At 37.2% G+C, this 21,075-nt stretch overlaps 1 protein-coding gene across 6 annotated transcripts in view; it reads right to left on the reverse strand.

The window, feature by feature from the left end:
• Positions 1-10,741: 10,741 nt before the first annotated feature.
• TRPS1 (transcriptional repressor GATA binding 1) overlaps positions 10,742-21,075 on the reverse strand; it is a 260,682-nt gene continuing 250,348 nt past the window's right edge. For all 6 annotated transcript variants that reach the window (XM_053559087.1, XM_053559085.1, XM_053559082.1 and 3 more), the window contains 2 exons: positions 20,403-20,525; positions 10,742-17,337 (listed from right to left, as the gene is read on the reverse strand). In XM_053559087.1, the coding sequence (XP_053415062.1) occupies positions 16,276-17,337; positions 20,403-20,525 (1,185 nt within the window). In that variant the 3' untranslated portion in view covers positions 10,742-16,275. The remainder of the gene's footprint in view (positions 17,338-20,402; positions 20,526-21,075) is intronic.

The raw sequence follows: 21,075 nt of genomic DNA on the forward strand, positions 1-21,075 counted from the left end.
CTGCTTAGCAAGTAAAATAATTAGGGCTTGTTCAAAGATTGGACAAGGAGGTGAGGGAAAAAAAAGAGATGGCTACAATGGCTTGAAGATTCTTATAATGATAGTTTTATCTACTGATGTTAATTATTACAGAAGTCTCATCATACACATGATCAATAAATTTTTTTCACAAACCTGAATCAATTTGGGGTGAAATAAGTAGGAAATTATTTTTAAAAATACGTGAAAACTAACAAATTTTCACCAATGAATAAAAGAGAAAGATTGTCCAGAAATCATACATTTTGTTGTCCACATCCAGATTGCCGAGGGATTTAAGGGACCTGTTGGGATCACACCTTTGGGGAATAGTGCAAGGGTACATATAGGATCTATTAGTATAGAGTATAAATGTCTTAACCCAATAACTAAGTAAACGAGATGAGGCATATGTTAACTAGTGTGATGTAAGCGTTCCTAATTCTATATGAAATTAGCACCTTGTACCCCATAAATGCATGAATGTATACATGATCTATGTGTTTATGATTTAGTAAAAAAATAAAAATAAAATAAAATAAAAGCATTCCTATCATTTCAGCTGCTATAGGCACATTATAGGACTTTTGTCATTTCCATAGTAGCTAACTTGTAAGGCCCATGTCTCTGACCATCTGTGGTTCTATAACAAAATATCATAGACTGGAAGGCTTATAAACAACGGGTACTTATTGCTCATAGCTCTGGAAGCTGGGAAGACTAATGTTAAGACTCCAGCAGATTCAGTGTTGGGACCTAGTGCCTAATTGACAAAGGACTGCCTTTGCACTGACAGGCAGAAGAGATGAGGGATCTTTCTTGGGTCTCTTTCTAAGGGAACTAATCCCATTCATGAGGATCCTGCTCTTAGTTATCACCTTGTAGAGAAGGATTTCAACATATGAATGGTGGAGGGTAAGTTTCAGACCATAGGAGCTCACAAATAAATAAGAAGAGAACCAACTTGGGTTTGGCAGTTTCTCCTGTGCACATTTTAGCAATACAGATTGTTCACCTGCGCCCCCCACCCCCATCCTTGCTTAAATACATCTAATCCTTAACCCATCGTGATTTCATCAATAAATATTGATTTAATGACTAATACATTTAAAATAGTTTCAATACATACTAAAGCTTAAAAACAGAAAGCAATAGCAAAGGGTTATACCCAAAATAAGTTCCAAATGTTACCTTTTTTATTGTGAAATCTATTCCCTAATACACATTTTTGGTCATTGATAAATTATTATATTAAATCTAAAATATATGTATGAGTGTTCACTATTCCTAGATACAGAGTTTTTAAATCAAGAACAAAGGAGACAAGAGCTTGGTTCTTCCTGATCTTAATGATTTTAAACAATCATTCTATTTTTACCACCTCGTCCCTTCCATCTCCTCTTCTGGTAGCTATAAAAATGTTTTCTGAAATAGACCAAAGGCGAGTAGTTAGAGAAGAAATTCATCTCCAATTCGTATTTTGAGCATTAGTCCCTTATTGAAAAATAATCAGTAGAACGATAGACTTAAGTATAAATAGTGTGGGTAGGAGAATTGTTTTCTAAAGAAAATACAGCATTTGTCCTGTGCCCAAAGGTGAATTTTTTTGGTACACTTCTTGATGTTTTGGAACAGAAGGAAGCCAGTGACTCATAAAATCTTGAGCAAAAAAGCTTTTGTCTGAATTTTAGAGGCTGCTGTGACACTTCCATAAGACATTACTCACTTGGAAATGAAAAAATGACATATTTATGTTTTCCCATAAATGTACTCTGAATATTCTACTTTTAAATCTTCCTATTTTTTTCTTCATGATGGCATTTTTTAAAACTGAGCATAAGCTTGAAGTAGGAATTTTTATTGAGTAATCTGGTATTTAAATTGTGGTGAATTTGATTTCAGTTATGTCTGGGAACTAAAATTCATTCACTATTTTCTTCAAAAAATACATTCATGTTGTTTCGTATAACTGTAATTCATACCACTTTCAGCTCACAGGGAGAAGTAACTTCCATTTCATTTTTATAAATGAAAGTTATGAACAGATATGTTTTAATACTTTTTCAGATTCTTCTATGCTTTGCTAAGAAAAAAATAACCAAATGTGGAAATAGGCCCAAATGATGGTTGTTTGACCTTTCAATGCCATATTCAGCATGGTCTAGAATGTTTTTTATCCTAAGCATCAATATTATCTTGAGAAAAATATAACTATTAAAATTACTTCACATCTCTAAAAAGTTATCTTGTGGAAAAATGATCACACACAGATAATTTTATGTCCAGATAGACGTAAACAATTTCTATCTAGTAATGAAAAAAATTCCATAGATTATGGTTATTATCGCCTCGTTGAATATGAGTTATGTCGTATCCAATTTAGCAATCTACCTTCAACATTCTTTCTCTTTCGATCTTTCCTGTGCTTTTTTGAAGCAGGTTTGCCATATTGCTGGTTTCCTCATTAGTGAGTTAATTACAACTTTTGCATGTGCTCACTCTCCCTGTGAGAATTACGTTTATGTTGTTTTTATGTCAGAATTACAATTTTTTTCCATTTTGAGAGTTATGTTTAGACAAGCTAAAAATTAAATAATGATCTCGTTATTTTATTTACCCCCAAACTCATTACGATGGCGTCCCATACATCAGGATCCCATACAGAAAGATGTTACTCATCACCAACAAAATTTCTGGAAATGTTTACAAGTAAGGCCAAGTTGATTTAGTCATTTGGGAGATAGAAAATTAACAGGGTATAGAAGATGAATAACTTAATAATCTGTTCAAAGAGTCAGCTGTGGCCCTTGAACTTACAGTACTTATAATACAGTAGTAAGATGGCCTAGATTGTCGTGATGATCTGGTTTTAATAAATTTTGGATATTTGGGAAGTGATAAATGGCCGCTGATTCTATATAAACTGACTTTCTGCAATGCAAAGTAATACAAACCATGTATTTATTTCCATGAATAACATCGTCTATGAACAAACATCTTCCGTGAGTAAAGCACACACCGAAAAAAGATAACAAATAATCTCTTTGATGGCTAAAAGAATTATAGATGGACATCATTGGTACTTAAACTTTTGATATCATGGGGACTGTTTATAAAACTTTTCCAAGATTCTCATGAAAATTATCCCCCAAATAGAAGTCAGTATCTTAAAATAACATGTAAGATTGTGCTTTGGTTTTATTATTATTATTGTTGTTGTTGTTGTTGTTTTTCACTTTACCCATGCCAAGATCAAAGAAATTTAAAACATAATCCAATGTACTAATGCTCATAAAATGTTGATTGTTATTTCCTTAGTCCACCTAAAGGATCAATTATCTGAAATGATCATGAACAGTGGTGTGTTTGAGCAAGTGTTATTCTTTTCTCTGGATGTTTATGCATTTAATAAATATTAAAAATACATTTGTTTGTAAAATAATATTCTATGATTGAGATTAAATATTGAAAGAGCTTCATTTTGATGTTAAAAATTTGATAAAAGTGCCTTGGTAAAAACACTTTCGAGTTTGCTTTTGAAATTAAACTGATTGGGTTAGAAAGATTTTACAGATAAAGATTTAGTGGCTTTTATGCTTGAGTGCAGGTGAGCATAGTTTGGAAAGTGGCTATTAAGGAGTGGGCTTAGTTAAAATGATCTGTTCATCTTTCAACCTAATTGAATGGACACTTCATCTACTCACCATTGGTTAGGCCATTGAATGTAATTAATGAACATGGTCCTGCCAGTTGATACAATGTTTAAATGTCCAAGAAAATGGTCCATCATGTAGGATCCAATGTATTCAATATCAAATGACAGTCCGTTTCTTTTTGGACATTAAACCACTAGTGAGGTAATAGTGTTTGAAAGCAAATTAGATGGTGCAGGACACAGAGGTGTCACCTGAGAAAGGCTTCTTTATGCTTTTGCTGTGGACGACTTAAACCAAAGTTAGAGGTTAACTGCCGTCTTTAAATATCGGAGGGTGTCAGGACCAGCTGGCACCAATTCAGCAAACCAGATTTCTACTGTCTTTGGGAATGCTGATGTCCCAGTAGATTTCCATGATGGATCCATCACGGATCAGTATGTGAGAATATCAGCCAACGCACGTCAATTGTGTTTTTCACTTATTATGAACATTTGCTACTGATGATGAGTTCACGCTCCTTAACTTAATGTCTACATGCATGTAAAAAGTATGATTGATAAATTACAATTTAAGGAGTAATATATGGTAAGAGAAACTAGAGGAATTTCATTCTCTAAAATTCTTCTTAGTCATTGAGGTCCACTTGTTTGGGGTCTCCAGTTTTGAGTTTTACTTTATTAGATATTTAAGATAAGTTATCTTTCCTTCAGCACTGTCTCAGACACTACTACAAGTATTATCAAAGAACAAAAGCTTTCTGCTCAATACAACAATATTTCATGTTAAAAAGTAACAGTGACAATAATAGATATATGTCTCCCAAAATTCCAATAGAATCATATTAAGACAATGGGAAGATTTTTCTGTTGAGGATGTTAAAAGGTATAATGAAATTGACTGCAACAACTAAAGCCTCATCCAATACCCCCAATGAGAAAAGATTTATAAAAAATAAAACTTATAACTCAATTGACTGTACATCTGTGGAAACATCAAGAGTATGTACCAAATTTTAATTCCCTTTGGTGTCTGCCTGCGTACACTTCTGAGTCTAAAATCAGAACTTCATAAACATTAATGAACTCACTCAAAAAGTCATCCACAGTCAACAAAGAACACTTAGTAAAAACCTGCATTTTATTGGGTGCATCTTCAGGAATTTGCAAGATAGTATTAAGAGAAACTGAAAATGCTACACCCCCTATACTGGTCTTTATTAGCAGAACAAAAGTGCATGCAGACTTTTAAAACTTAGGATTATGAAAATGAAAATATTTTGAACTAAGTAAACAAGATGATTACATTGGGGCCGACTTTTATAGAAGCAATTTTTTTTTTTTTTAGAAGCAATTTTTAAAGTGAGACTCAAACACCATCTTCAGTCGAGTGACAGCTTTTCTGACTTTATCTAAATGGTCAAATGCCTTTGGATATAAGTCATAAGAGTATGAATTACTTTTTGTGCAAATCGCCTAGTTTCTGAATGGAGGGCTTTGGAGTTCTGAATGAAGTAATAAACAGAACAGTAATAGGACAAGGAAAACATTTCATCAAGAAAACAAAGTTTCCAGGGACCTCACCATCACAGCCATGCATGTACCAACATCTGTTCAAGTGTAGTCTGGGTGCCACCTGTGCCTATGAACGTGAATTACTTGTTTCTTTTTTTTTTTTTTTTTCAAGTCATCCTTTTCATTTGGGCATTAGATCCTATCTCCTCTTACTTGCTCATCTCTTAAAGAACATCCCTCCAACTACCTTCTCCCTTCTCTCCTGTGAGGATAAGTCCTTTCCTACTGCTTATCATCCTTGGCAAAGGACCATATTTCTCCCACACTAAATGAAAACAAAAGGAAATGTTCTACTAATTCAGTATCTCTTTCCAGCTATCACCCCATTTTTCTGATCTCCTTTCTAGCAAAGTCCCCCAGAGGTTTCCAGACTCAGTTCTCCAAACCTTTCTTCCTTTTCTCTCTGAAGTTTATTCCATTAGCTTTTCTTTTTTTTTTTTTTTTTGTAGAGACAGGGTCTCACTTTATGGCCCTCGGTAGAGTGCAGTGGCCTCACATAGCTCACAGCAACCTCCAACTCCTGGGCTTAAGCGATTCTCTTGCCTCAGTCTCCCGAGTAGCTGGGACTACAGGCGCCCGCCACAACGCTCGGCTATTTTTTGGTTGCTGTTTGGCCGGGGCCGGGTTTGAACCCGTCACCCTCGGTATATGGGGCAGGCGCCTTACCGACTGAGCTACAGGTGCCGCCCTCCATTAGCTTTTCACACTTACTGCTCCACTGGAACTGCTCTTAACAATGCCACTGTTGACCAGGGCTAGCTTTATGGGTGTGCAATACAGCCCCCCCTATATTTTACCCTGCCCTCTGCAGTTGCCCAGGGCCATCTTGAGAAAGATGCTGAGGCTTTTAAAATGTCTTCTCACAATTTTGAAACTCTCAATCCTTCAACATGGGTGCCCCACAAATTATATAGTCTGCTTTGCCAGTGACCTACATGCTGCTAAAGCCCATGCCCGAGTCTCTCTGTGTGTCTGCTATGGTTTGGATACTTGTCCCCTGCAAACGTCACAGTGAAATGACATTTGACTGCCAGTGTTTGAGCTGGGGCTGAAAGGGAGGTGGTTAGGTCATGGGGACAAATCCCTCATGAATAGATTAATGCCCCCATCCTTGGCATTAATTAATTAACCCCATTAGAACCTATGAGAGCAAGTTGTTGAAATGAGCCTGACACCTCCTCCTCTCGCTCTTGCTTCCTCTATTACTGTGTGATCTCTGTACACATGGACCCCCCTTTGCTTCTGCCCTGAATAGAAGCAGGATGATTCCATGGTACCCCACCACCACCACCACCACCAGACGAGCAGACGCAGTGCCATGCCTTCATATAGCTTGAAGAACCATGGGTTAAATAAAACATTTTTTTAAACAAATTGCCCAGTCTCAGGTATTCTTTTATGGCATCACAGATGGACTAAGGCGGTATTGCACTTGACCTGCCAACACCATCCTACAAGGTGAATCGCTTCCTCCTTGACACACTTCAGTTTTACATGGTTTACAACATGACTTCCTCCCTTGGTTTTCCTTCTACATCACACTCTTCTTTCTCAATTTCTTTGCTAGCATCGACTCATTTCCTTGATTGTCAAACGTTGGACTTATTTTTTTTTTCTTTATTCGCTCCCCAGGTGATCTCAGCCAATATCACAGTTTTAAATACCATCTATATGCTAATGACTACCAAACTCCCAACTTCCTGCTCAGCTCTGTCTGCTTGAACTTTTTGTTTGGATCTTAAACCTAGCGTGGCTGAAACGTAACTTGTTTCTTTTCTTACACCAAACCCAATACACCAACGATCTTCCCCATCTGTTTTCTGGTAGATATTCTTCCAGTTGCTCAGGCCAAAACAATCCTAGAATAATTCTTGACCCTACTCTTTCTTTCATCATCCTACATCCAGACAATCTAGTTTGTTCTACAATCAAAATTTTATCTGGAAATTAAACTACTTTTCTGCTCCTCTTATCTTTTACAGAGATAATAGAATTCAGCTTTCTGCCTGGTCTCCTTGCAACTGTCCTTGTCTGCTTACCTCTCATGATTTATTCTAAGAATAGCAGAGAATGGTCCCATTCAAACATAAATCACATAATACTCCTTTGCTCAAAACACTAAATTATTTCCCTACTTCTGACAGAACAGAAGCTACAATCCTTCTACTGTAGAAAGTGGCCCATGGTATTCTAAATTATCTGACTTCTTCCCACCTCAACGTCTTACATCTCTGTGTCTCTAACTATCCTCCTTGTCCACCATCCAGCCCCAGCTGTGTTGTTCCCCTTGTTCTTCTCCAATTTACCAGCTGTCCTCTCTCACCTTAAGGTCTACACTCCTTGTCCCTTTGTAATTTTTGGCTCCAGTGATGCCTGTTGTTCAAACTATAGAGTATGATTCCATCTGTCCTACCTTGCCTTTATCACTGCTTTGTTTTCCCAGAGCATTTATCACTTTCTGACATAAAATGTTATTATCTATTTGTTTACTTTGTGTATATGTTTACAGTCTGTCTCCTTTCTATATAGATAGGAGTTTTGGTCTGTTTTCTTTCATTGATTTACCCCAAATGCCTGGACTAGTGCCCAGCAACATAGTAAATGCTCAATATCTGTTGACTGGATGGATACTGGTTAGTGAAGTCTGGGTTTGTACTATGTATCAATGATACTCTCTATCAACGAACAACAAGATAATGGTAATACTCATTCCAATGGGGGAAAAATCATCATGGTAATTGTAAAATTATAATTATAGAAAATACACTGTTCCGATGCTCTCCAGTCATGCCTGGCAAACTTACTGTTGCATATATATATATATATATATCCTTCCAAAGTATAAAAGTTACATTGAGGGATGCGTACTATGAAGAAAGAAAACAGCTAAGAAAAATCAAGCTTTGAGGAAAATAGTTGGTTACATATTAACTGCAAAAACCAACGTGTTAACACAGTGATGACAGACATTACTTTACGTAAGAGGTGGTACACATACATGTTCTGAGAAAACATCTGTGATGTATTTGTGGTTTCGATTTGTAAATAGTCTAGGGAAACTGCTTATAGTTCAGTGCTTATGCATTTTTAAATTGGAAATTAACTTTCTGTTTATGGAAATAATTCAAGCAAATTTCTTTTTTTTTTTTTTTTCTTTTTTGTTGCAGTTTGGCCAGGGCTGGGCCTGAACCCGCCACCCTCCGCATATGGGGCTGGTGCCCTACTCACTGAGCCACAGGCGCCGCCCCTAATTCAAGCAAATTTCTAATATATTTTCTTTCTTTTTATAACTCTTCCTATCACAGCCTCTCTTCCTTACCTGAAGATAACAGTCAATATTTGTTAATGATTTTTGTTTGTCATTTTTATGAAGCAGCAAGTTGGGGAAGGAATCAGCTGTTACCTTAGGTAATATGTTGTATGGAAGTCCTACATTGATGAAAGATGGTTTTAGGATTACTGCCATCCTGAATATATTAGAGAACAAAACTAGAAATAAAATTTAATCTTAAAACATTATTTTTATTTAAACAAAGTTTTAAAGTTATTCCTTCATGGGATCAAAAATCCCTTTCCTCCCCTTCTCCTCTTGCGTTTTTCTATCTCTAGCATTTTTACATTAAATATGACAAGAAGTATAAGGGCATCTTGGCATGACTGGACAATAGCTACTTTTAATAGTTTCTGACATTTCTTTGTCCATGAAAGGGTAAATGTGTTCAAAGCCTTGTGTCTCGAAAAGAAAAAAAAAAATAAAAAGCACAACTCTGACTTACGAAGATGGAGAGCAGAAGTACAGAGTAATTTGCAATACACTGAAGAAACAGAATTTATTTCTCTTCTCTGCTGATGTTTTACATGTTAAGCAAATTTGGCTCTGCAGGAATGAGGCGGGTGATGCGGCCATGACTCTTTCAGGTTTCCTGGTGGAGCTGGAGCTGGACTGGGACCTGGGACAAAATCCAGAGCAACCAAACTACCCTCAGCCCTTTGCCCAACTCCCTCCCTGCCAAATATCAGAGTTGACCCTTGTTCAAGCTCCAGGGGTCACAGCCTGGCAGTGTAAGGCTAGAAATTTATTCTCAGCTAGTGTTTTGTTTGGCTTCTAGTATTTAAAAAAAGTCAGTTCTAACACAAAAATTAGATCTCATATAAAATTCCCTTTGTTTAGTATTTTGTGAAAACTGAAAACGTGGTAACGCAAGTCAGCCTTCATCCTTGGCCATATTCTTAGAGTTGAGAAAAAGAACTACCTTCACACACAGGGGACTGAGCTCCAAGGGTCCCCGTCACCAGCTGGCTGCGTCCAGGCAGGCCGCTTGCCCATTCCTTCTCCTCTTCCTGTTTTCCTTCCTCTGACCCTTGGTCTCCCCTTACAGAGAGGAGAGACCAGAAAAGGTGAGACTAGGGAGTGACAGTGCTGCTTCAGCTTCTCTTCTCTCAAAAAACCATAAACGTCTGATGGCTATCTATTTCTCCTTCAAGGAGATCCTGACTGTCCTGAGTGAGAACTAAGTATATGCAACTTCATCGGAAGGGTGGTCCCTGATGGGAGAATCCAAGTGATACAAGGAAATCACATTGCCCGTGATTACTGCATCTAACCTGGGGAACCTTGCCTCCAGATGGGAGACAAGCACTTACCAGTGTGAAAACCCCTCAGAATCTCTCTACTCCCCTGTCTTCAAAACACAGGGAAAAAGAAAGAAAAGGAGGAGGAAAAAGGGGATAAAAGGATTTGTTTTTCAATTTGGGCTCACCAAAAATGAGAAAGGAAGACTATGCAAGGAGGGTAGATGCAAATTATTTTGAAATTTTGAAAACAAATCTTCTGAAATGACCAGTTATCTGTATGCTCTGTCTCCCATCCTTTTGTGTTTTCCCTTCTGGTTCAAAACCCTTAGGTGAGTCTTCCCATGTTCTTTACTATTCTGGGTTTCTTCTGCCTTTCTGCCCTTTCAGAAACTTGAAGGGCATCATCCTTCAGGAAACTTGCTCTGATTAATTCCCTTTTAAGCAAACAAACGTGACGTTTGATATATTAAATTTTTTTGTGATGATTTATCAGGATCTTCATGTCATATCCCTGTTAGTATAATGACAGCAGTCAAAATTAAAGTTGACAAGGAAAAGTTTTTACATATTGTAACATAGTCATTACCCAGTACTCAGCACTCAATATTTGATAGTCAATAAGTGTTTTTGAAATAAACACAATTTTTATTGTTAATCTTTCTATAGAAACTAATATATATGTGTATTTTTACATAAAATCTACTGATAAGAGATTAATTGATTAAAGAAAAAAAAGCAAAGCTAAACCAACAAGTTGAGAGGATTTAGGCTTTCTCAATCTAAGTAATATTTAGAAACATGGTGACTTGATTTCACCATCTTAATTCATCAGAGCCTGTCTGTATGTTACAATGGTCCATATTTCCTATTGCTACATGGCTGAACGTGAATCCATATAAACCATACCAACGCCATTATGTATAACTGGTGGTAAAACTTTATTATTCAAGTTTAGATGTAACAGACATCTTTGCTGCCTGAAGATTGTTTGCATAAGAAATACACCAAGAACATGTTTGTGAGTAGAAATGAACATGCACTATGAAAACAAACAAAAAAATAAAATAAAACGAAAAAACTTCATGTGTTGTAAGAACAGAACTATTATAGCCAACATTCTAATATTCAAATCAGGACTACAAATTGAATTTCTTTTTCTTAGCAACATGAAATCATTCCATATGAAAGACATTTCTCTGCTGGTGAATATTGCTGTAAGTTCATTGTACATTGGCATTTTGAGATGTTTCCCATCCCTGTCCCTCCCCCCACATTATTCATGTTGTCCAATAGTTCACCCTAAGGAATTTGGCATTTGTTATAGAGATATTTGCCTCGTTGGTAGCCATTAAGAATCTATGCTTTTATCGGCCTTAGAACAGTTTTCCTCTTCGTAGTCAACAGTGTAGGTTGCCTAGTTAAGATATTTACAGCTCATCTTTAACAAACATGATTCCAACCTTTCCTGGCCCGTGGGAACTGAGTTTAAATAACCCTCTTGGCCACATCATAATACTTGACACTCTCATAGTGCCTTTCAACCAAGGAGCTCAAAGTGCTTTACAAATAAGTACTACATTTCCATTACTATTATTATTATTATTAATTATTATTATATTTTTTCCCACTTTACAGCTGAGGAACCTGAGGCACAAAAAAGGAAAAGAAAAAGTGATTTGCTGCAGTTCATATATTGAAAAGTCAAGGGTAAAACCAGGATTGAGATTTGGGACTTTTAGGTCTTGAAGGACCATTTCCTCTAATGAAGGCTAACATTATTTCTATGGTAAAGTTACTCTTAGTTTTTTGTGGTGTAGGGCAGAGTGAACCTTCCAGCCCCACCCTTCCATTTAAGAGGATAACATGTGAGCATAAGATATCCAGTTTCGATGTGTGGATTACTGTAGAAGTTCACATTTTCTTCAACCCTAACTTGATTCACTTCTGCCCTAGCATCTTCCAGAGGTTCCAGTTACTGCAATCAAGTGGTATGCTTTCTAAACAACCGCACTGCAAACAGGAACATGAGTTCACTGTCTATGAAATGGCAATGAAAAACCAAAAGGAAGGGCTCTGCCAAGAAGCCATGCCTCTACCCGGGGCCGAGTCTTTCTTTGGGAAAGTAACACTGCCCTCCAAAGTCCTGATGGTGCCTTTCTATGCTCTTCTCATTTGCAGTTGCCTGACAGCACCTACCTTTGGTCAGCATATGGAGTTCCATGCTCAGGTTGCATTTGAGCCCCTCAGTTGTCTCCTGTGTCTAGTACAGTCAGCACATTTTCACCTACTGGCTCACCAAAGATGACTTGAGTTTTCTTTTTTTCATTTTTAACCATGGCCCTCGATTCAAAGATAGCAATTGGGAGCCTCATCTCAATGTAGGCAAAAGACTGGTGTACAGCACAGACCCAGACCACCAGCGTCTTTGCTCCACGTTTTCATCCACTCCATGGGGTGGCAGATACTCCCCCATCGAGAGATGCGCTAATTTCATTAATTAAACAGGCAAGAAGTTCACAGGTCTCCAGACAGGTCACTTTGTGATGTTTTGCGGCCACGCAGCAAGGGCTAATAATTATTTTAACAGCACTACTGAAACTCTTCAGTGAATTAAGAAAAATGTACGTCCTCAGGCATTTTAAAATATATATACATTTAATATTTTTGGAGCTGTATTTGCATTGGATCATAATAGATTATGTGCACATGTGCAATCATAAACATAATGTGCTACCACAGGCTGCAACAAAGAGTTATTAAAGATAATCACTTTTATTCCCTTCTCTTTAATATTAAGACTCTCATACTTGTCTTCTCTACAATCTACCTTTACTAAACGAGAGAAGCTTAGAACAAAACATCACTATCTTAAAAGATGATTTAAAACAAAACAAAACATCTCACTATGTCATATAGAGAGTATTGGGCACACTCTTTTCCTCTCCATCTATGAAGTAAATGTTCAGAGCTCTATCCTTCCATCTTACACTTAGAGTCCTGTAGTGTGTCTCTCAAGCCACAGACTTCTGCGGTGGACTGGCTCTTTATGATTTTCTATCCCAAACAACAGAATGAATACAGGGTAAGTGAGGATGAGAGAAAGTGAAAAAGAAGATGTGAAATCACACGAGCTTGTCCTGGCTTAAAATTTGATCCCAAACTTCATTGAGAATATAGAGAAGTAATTTTAAAAGACGTTCAGTTTTGCAAATGGTATACAATTTTAGCTGGCATACAGTTTTTATCACAGAGGATGAAAATGTTCTTTCCAAGAAAGAAAATTCCTTAATAATTGTGAAAGTCATCATGAAAAGGGGCAAGTGTGTAAATAGCTCATTTAGAACCACAATTTAAGACAAATGATTCAAAATATTTAAACCCCCCCCAAAGGAATTTCTTCAGTAATATGTCTTGAGAGATGGAATAAAGGCTTTAGTAAGTCAAAAATACGAAGTATTTTAGTGTTATGATAAATTTGTCTTCTTTTTTAAAGCCCAACCTCTTCTCCACCAAAATATGTATAATAATGAAAGCAAAGATGAAAATAAAATAATCAATAATAAAGGAGTATGGAATAAGATTTATCATGTCAACACTAACCAAACATCTTCTACTGAAAAGTAGACTGACCATAAATATTCCAAGAATAGTGATATGTATTTTCTAACACTAGTCCTTACTACTATGTCTGTCTCAGAAAAAGAAACAATTGCATGATAAAAAACAAAGGCATACATGCCCCAAATAAACAATCCATTTGTTTTTGACACACGGGAGAAACTTCGTAGTGAGTAGTTTTGTCCAAAATGTTAATATTGCCCAAGTTAACCAAATTTTGGTATTTTTGCTGATTTGAGCAGTGTACATAGAAAATGTTACTTGACGGGACTGCCATAGTGCATTTCATTATTTTTATTAAGAAAATTAAATATTGTTATTTGGGAAATCTCCTCTCTTTGTTTTTTCTTTCAACTCTGGCTGTATATTTTGAGATGCATCCATCCAAATTCCTAAAAGAGATAAATTACATCACATAATTTAAAAGTCATGGCGTCCTCATTCCACCTCTTCATTTTAGTTGATGTGAATATTAGACCTACGGGACAGGGGAGATTCGTATCGGGCCCTTTAACAGTGAAACTGATGTGGAGGACTTAGTCCTGTTTTCCATCCCTCGCTCTCTCTTTTCTTTTATAATATGCAAACAAAAATGCAAGAATGAAAATGACAACACAAGATCAGAAAGACATTTTTAACTTCATTCACCACAACAGTCATGAACTGGTTTAACTCTACCTGCCATCCAACTTTAAGCAAGGAAGACCCGGAGACCAGGCACTGTGAAAAAGGAACAAAACTGCAACAAAACAGAACAAGACAAAGCCGCTGCGAATGAACGTAAAAATGGAGTGCAAACGCGGCTACAGAAGGCAATAAAAACGTCAGCGCTGCCGACTCCGGCAACACTCATCAAAATAATTTCTGAAATGTTTCATCTGAAACATAGACAAAGCAATAAAAAGAGGATATATGTTTATCATCTTAAGCATAACAATGTGAGTTAAGAGCTTAAACATTAAAAAAAAAAAAGTACTTGGAATGAATAGTGCTACCCTTTTTTTCCTAAGTAGGCATAAAAATATTTTCATTTCCTTCTTGTTTTCCATACCATTATATCAAGAACTTTCATTTGTTTCATGTTACCGTTTACAACTTTAATGCACACACACACAAACACACACACACAAAGATGTCTACTGCAATAGAAATAGTTGCTTCATTACCTTGTTTGCTACATTTGCAAATGTAAACAGCTAGGCAGAGCCAGAACTGACTCTAATGCATGATGGAATATCTTTGTTGCATACGTACACTGTAGAAAATAATTATTCAATATGTCAGGCACCATTATTTGAAATGTAATACATTAATATTTACTAGAAAAATAAGTTTTTTTTTTCCTATTTGTTCTCCCAACTTCTTTAATGAAATAAGTTAATCTGACAGTGCATCCAGTAGCTTGTAATATCTTCTACATCTCCGTGGCAAAAAATAAACTACTGGTTGGGACAATATAATGCAAATTATTAAAGTCAGTCCTTGTACATACATCCTTGTAGCAAGCATTGAGGCTCGACTAACAGCACCTTTAACCAATTATTTAATGTTCAGTTATTTAGCCCTATTTCCCTGAGCAGTTATGCTGAGGAGCTTTCCCTTCATGGATAGTTTTTACAAAGCCTTAAGTATTAAAAGTACTATGAAGACATACTTCTAAGAATCCTATTTAATGCTACTTAACTAAACCTGTATACATCTAATGAAGGGATTGACTGGTACACATACCAACTGTCAGTCTGCGGTAACGTAACCTTAGACGCTGCCTGACCACAAAGTTTGGAAATTATATTTAACCAAAAGAAAATAAATAAATACAGCAGGTTACCTTATGGAGAAACACCATGTGTTCTAAACAAATTAAACCCATGGTCTGACATTTGTATCCATCTATTCCTTTGAACTGAGGGGATTCCTTTACTTACAATGTGCCGAGTGAGATCAGTGAACAAAAGAAAGCTTATGAAAAAAAAATACAACAAAAAAAACAACCCCACAAATATCCAAACTGATTCATCACATACAAGAAAGAAATGTCTGGCTACAATAACATCACTATGTAAGCATCAAGGACATTGGTTTTAAAAGTGGATTTATATGGACAAATGAACCTAAACTAAAAACCAAAGGACTATTGGGTATTTGAGCATCTAAAGGACAAACTATCAGAGAGGGTGTGCATGTGTATGTACAGGCAGGGCTGGCCAAAAACAACCCGCCACCATCGGTCACGTTTCTTGCTGCTCTCTAACCAAGCTGAACCGCAGCTCGCATTGCTCGGTAAAATCTGAAACATGGTCAATGAGAGGAGACTGATGTGTGAGGCGCTATTTTTCCTTCATTGCTTTTCACTGCCTTGGAGAGTCAATTTCTCCTCATTTGTCTAGGAATTTCATGATACTTACAAATTTAGACAACAATTTCTGGATTTTTGAAGACATGGGCCAATGGCCAGCCTAATACTGTTCTAGTATCATAATATGGAAACCATTTCAAATTCTAAACCAACATAGCAATTACTGTTGGGTGATTACCTGTTACGCATGATTTCCCCAGTACACATTAGCCAAGATGATTTTGACTTACTAGGCTTTACTTTAAAAGAGAAAAAAAATGATTGTTTACCATATTCTATTCTTTCTCACTGACCATTTGTCTCACTTTTAAATCTTGGTAACCTACTCATCAAAAGAAAGAATAATGAAAGAAGGGACTTTCATGTTGGTTAAGGCAGGCTCTATGAAGTATTTTTTAATAGGTCTTCATAAGACATTACAAGCTATTGAATTCCCATCAAGAAAACCTATTTCTATGTAATTGTGCTAAGTGCTAAGGTTTTACTCTTTAGATTTTCCATTTTTTTCCACTTGTGCACTGTTCCTATGCAGGCCCCTCTGGATATGTGTTGTGAAGTCATATTTGTCCGTGCAAAGATGCTGGCATATGCTGCACTGGAAAGGTCCACTGTCACCATGGCAACTCATATGCAAAGCGTACATCACTTCATCCAGAAAGACAATGCCACAGTGCACACATTTTGTGGAAAGTTCATCTTGAGTACTTCTATCAACTTTCTCCGTTTTTACTACATTCAAGGGACCTTCATTTTTTACAGTTGGTGGCGCCTTCGTTTTCTCCTTGGAGGCACCGTTTGCAGTTGGGCCAGGTCTGGAATGCTTGATCGCCAAATCTAGAGGAATGTCATTGTCTGATCCAACAGCTGAAAAATGAGGAGGCAGATTGAAAGTGGGATAAGGCACATAGTTTTGGCAAGGATTTGGTAGGCCAGGCACGTGACTCAAGTAGTGCGGATTCCCAGGAACGGAGAGCTTATATTTACTCCAGAACCGCAGCCAATCAGCTTCACTCTGGAAGTCATTATGTACAAAGGGAAGTCCAAAAAGCGGGTACTGGTACTTTTCGATAGGGCTGCCTGGTGGCGAGTAATTCGGGTGCTTGGCGGGTCTCATGTACTTTTCTATAGGACTGCCTCTCTCAGAACTTCCTTTCCCTTCGGAAATGGAGGAACTATTTCCTGGATCTCCAGTACTTTCCTGAGGACTTTTTATCTGAATGTGCAAAGGTTGCATCCTTTTATGAATATCCATTGTTTGGCTGACCAGGACTGGCTGCTGAGCAGAATGGCTTTTAGTCAATGAACCCTGGGCTTCATATTTACTTAGGCTGGGGAGCGGGATTTCTCTCTGGTGGCCTTCGCTTAAGTGATCTTCTGACCTCCTCTCTAACGGGCTGCCATTGACTTGCTCCTCGCTGCTTGCCCGCTGCTGTTTGCTGAGCTGCTCAGCCTGAAGTGCCTCTGGGTTAAGGCGCTTTCTTGTTCTTCTCCTAATAATCTGCTCACCGTTGTTTTGTTTAATGATGTTTAAAGGCCTGGGAGTCTGCAGAGAACACACACAATATATAAAAGGAAAACATTAAAAATACATTAAAATGCATTAAAAATTCCTCACAAATATAAACCATGCTCAAGTTCAAAGCAAGGCAAGGCTTTATGCTGTAGATTTACTAAATCTCCTCCTTTTGCCCTAAGCAGGATCAGAGGAAGTAACCGAAGTGCACTATTTCAGCCTAATTAAATCATGCCCATCTCTGCGGGGGTGGGTGGGTGGGGGGAGGGCCGAAAACTTTTAATCTACTTGAAATAGCCTTTCCAAACTCAACAGATTTGGGGATTGCCTCAGATAGTGATAAAACTGTGTAGAAAGTTACTTGAAGAAATGGAATTTCTCTGAAATGTCTTTCTGTTTTTGATTTGTGCATTTAAAATATCAATGTAATACCATGGAAGATGATAACAGCAGGAAAATTGCTCCTTGCTATGGGCTGCATGGATCCATCCATGGAAGCCCTCCCATTGTGACTGTATCTGGAGATAGGATGTCTGGAAGAAATGAGGTCAAATGAGGTTATAAGGGTGGGACTCCAATCCAATAGGACCATGGCCTGATTAGAGCAAGAGAAAGACCTGTCGCCACCACGTGAGAATGCAGCAAGAATATAGGCTATCTCAGGCGGGAAGAGAGCCCTCACCAGTACGAAACTACGCCGGGCACCTGCACCTCAGACTTCCAGCCTCCAGGACTGTGAGGAAATAAATTTTGGTAGTTTAAAGCCGCTCAGTCGGTGCTATTTTGTTATGGCGGCCTAAGCCCCGGCTAATACAGGCATGCTCCAAATAACTGCAAATGTGAAGGTAAGATATTAATATTAGAGTCTAAATAATCAAAGACAAACTGATAGGACTCTGAGAAAAGTATTAGGTAATCGAAGCCCTATTGGAAGGACTTTTTCCCCTTTCACTTAATATTGCTCTTCCTTTAATATTTTATATTCACTGTGGAAGATTTTACTTGTTAATAGGTAAAGCATTTGTTTTCGGTTGAAAGATCTAAATTCATCTGTCGCCTTGGTTCAAATATCTCATCTGTCACTCTGATGCTGACTTTCATTTAGCACAAGTATTTTATTCGGGTTGAACTTTACATGATTGGTATTTATGTACATGTTCCACAGGTGTTTCTATGACATGACTAAAATCCATGGATAAGACTATAATAAAAACTTTACTTGAAGTGAGAGCTCTGACTTTGATCTATAAAATCAAAAGAATAAGTTTAGTAATTGAACACGTACATACAGATTAAAAATTTAGGAGAATTTTGACATGGGCTAAAGTCTGCTTTTTCTAAGATATTGAAATCAGGAAGTAACTGCTATATCAATATGAATATAAAAAATAAGCAATTTGGGAATTATTCCTTGAAAGGATGCATTTAATGCAAGGGAGTACCTTTTATGCATTAAAAGGTACATATATTCCTTTTATTTCTCTTGCTCCAAGATACTTTGAAAGAAAGAAGATAGCACACTTGTTATTGAAAATTTATTGCTAGTTTCAGAAAGAAAATGCCACGTAGCTAAATAGCTCGGTTACGTCATGTACATCTATTTTGTTCAGAATGTTCCTGCTTACATAAAATTCATGTTACTTCTGTAACAATATACAGAACTAATCTCTATACTATTGATATTAATTCTTTTGCTTCTATAATTTTTGTGTTATAAGTTTCATACACGTTTAAGTTTTTGACATGAAATATGAGCATAACCTTTATATATTTCAATTCATAGTTTTACAAAAACTTAAAACTAAAACCATCGGGCCCCCAGAGAGATGAATACTAAGATAACTTTGGAAAATGGTTTAGTTTCTATCACAGTGGTTAAATTACCATAACCTCACAGAAGAGTAGTTTAATTAATTCTTGGCCTATGATTGGCCAGAGTTCAATTAAAATCATTAATGTCAGTACTCATTAAATGGAAGCTTATTGCTGTGCTTAAATGACGAAGGTTAAAAAAACGTAAGGTGGAATGTGGTGGTGGTGATGAAGGAATCTCTCTAGTAGTTACATGCTAATAACTAAGGTTTTCACAGTTTACTACCAATTATATTGCTGGCAGCACAGATTTTTTTAAGAGTGCTTCCAATGGTCCATTTATGAGGATGTTTTGTCTAAAATTGTATTCCCCGTAGCTGTAATGTATTCACTGCCCGGTGCTAAGAGCTGTGGTAAAATGCCAAACACAATGAAAAGACACAGGGAGATAGATTCTGTTTACAAAATGGGGTATGACTATTTTAAAGTCAGCTCTTGTTAGCAGATAAACTTTCTAAACTAAAATAAATACATATCTTTCAAGAAGTCAAATGCATATTTAGATGGGGTCTTTGTGAGTTTAAACTTTATTACAAAATTCTAACTAAAATTGTGGGCAAAGTAATTTAAAGGACCTTCATGGGCCAAAGCCAGCTGGAGATCTTAAAAGATAAAGCACTTTTGCACTTTACCCTGACATGTACAATTAGGATGTTGGGCATCTCACCTAAACACCCACGGGAAGCACCGCAGAGATCCGCCCGACATTCTCTGGTCCAATATCAATTCAGCACTGACCTCTGAGGGTATCCTCCAACAGCCCTCAAAGCAGCCAAAATGCCACTTGCAAGTTCCAAAGACAAACTAGAGAGTTTTTTCCCTGCCCTGTATTTCATACTAAACACAAGAGACTTTTCTGTTTTTTTGTTTTTTTTTTTTAACAATTTGTGTATTTTTGAAACTTTTCAAAAGGTCTCTCCTTTCTACTGAATATCACCGAATTCTGATAACTGTGAGTTCAACTATCTGTTATGTGAAGTTCCCAGAAAACAGTCATTTTCCCTTTTATATCAAAAGAAGCATAATGCATTACTGATGACCTCAAAGGTATCTCGCCATAGCATCTAAACGAGCCCCTTTCACCATAAATCACATGTGCTCGAAGTGACTGTATTAAACAACCCTACAGGGGCAGGCACTGTAAGCCAAGGAATGGGACTTACCCTACAGACCAGACAACCCTGCTGTATAAAGCTTTTACTGAAACTGGAACGCGTTCTTACCGAGTGAAGCTTCTGGTAGAGGCCACACGCGTTGCATACATATCCGCCATTTGCATTCTTTCGCCAGAGAGAGGTCTTTGTGGTCAGGCAATTGGCACAAAAAACACCGGAGCCTCTACGCCTCTGAAACAGGGGGACAAAGCCAAGGTCAGAGGTGAGTCACATGATCGGTGGAGTTAGACCAAATCAACCCAGGAGTTTTGTCTTTAGACTTGCAACAATGACAGTATAAAACCACACAGCCCATAATGAGGTCAGGTTCAATTGTGTTTAATAGGCACCACTGATTTTCATTATAATTAACCCTACAGTGATGGATGAGGTGTGTGGAACACCAAAGGCTTTTCACAGAAACAGCTTTAACTTTTTGAACTTTGGGTTTTGTGCCTTTAATGATGCCTCCTAAATGCTGAACCCTAAAATGTACCTTTTAAAAGTGTCAAAACAAAAGTCAAAAAGACAGACCACGGCAATACGTTTAATATGCTCTGCAAAAGGAAAGGCGCACGCTACCTGGGCTTTAAAATACAAACAAGCTTTGAATAAGAGTATTCTCTACATCATGGAAAATTAAACCCGATTTAAAAGGTTTTTGCATGTCATTCACGTCACAGAAGTATTAAGAGAATTTAAGATCCTCAATTCTGGTCTTTGGTCTGTGATTGTAAAATCT

The sequence above is a fragment of the Nycticebus coucang genome, chromosome 13, assembly GCF_027406575.1.
Source record: "Nycticebus coucang isolate mNycCou1 chromosome 13, mNycCou1.pri, whole genome shotgun sequence".
NCBI lineage: Eukaryota > Metazoa > Chordata > Mammalia > Primates > Lorisidae > Nycticebus > Nycticebus coucang.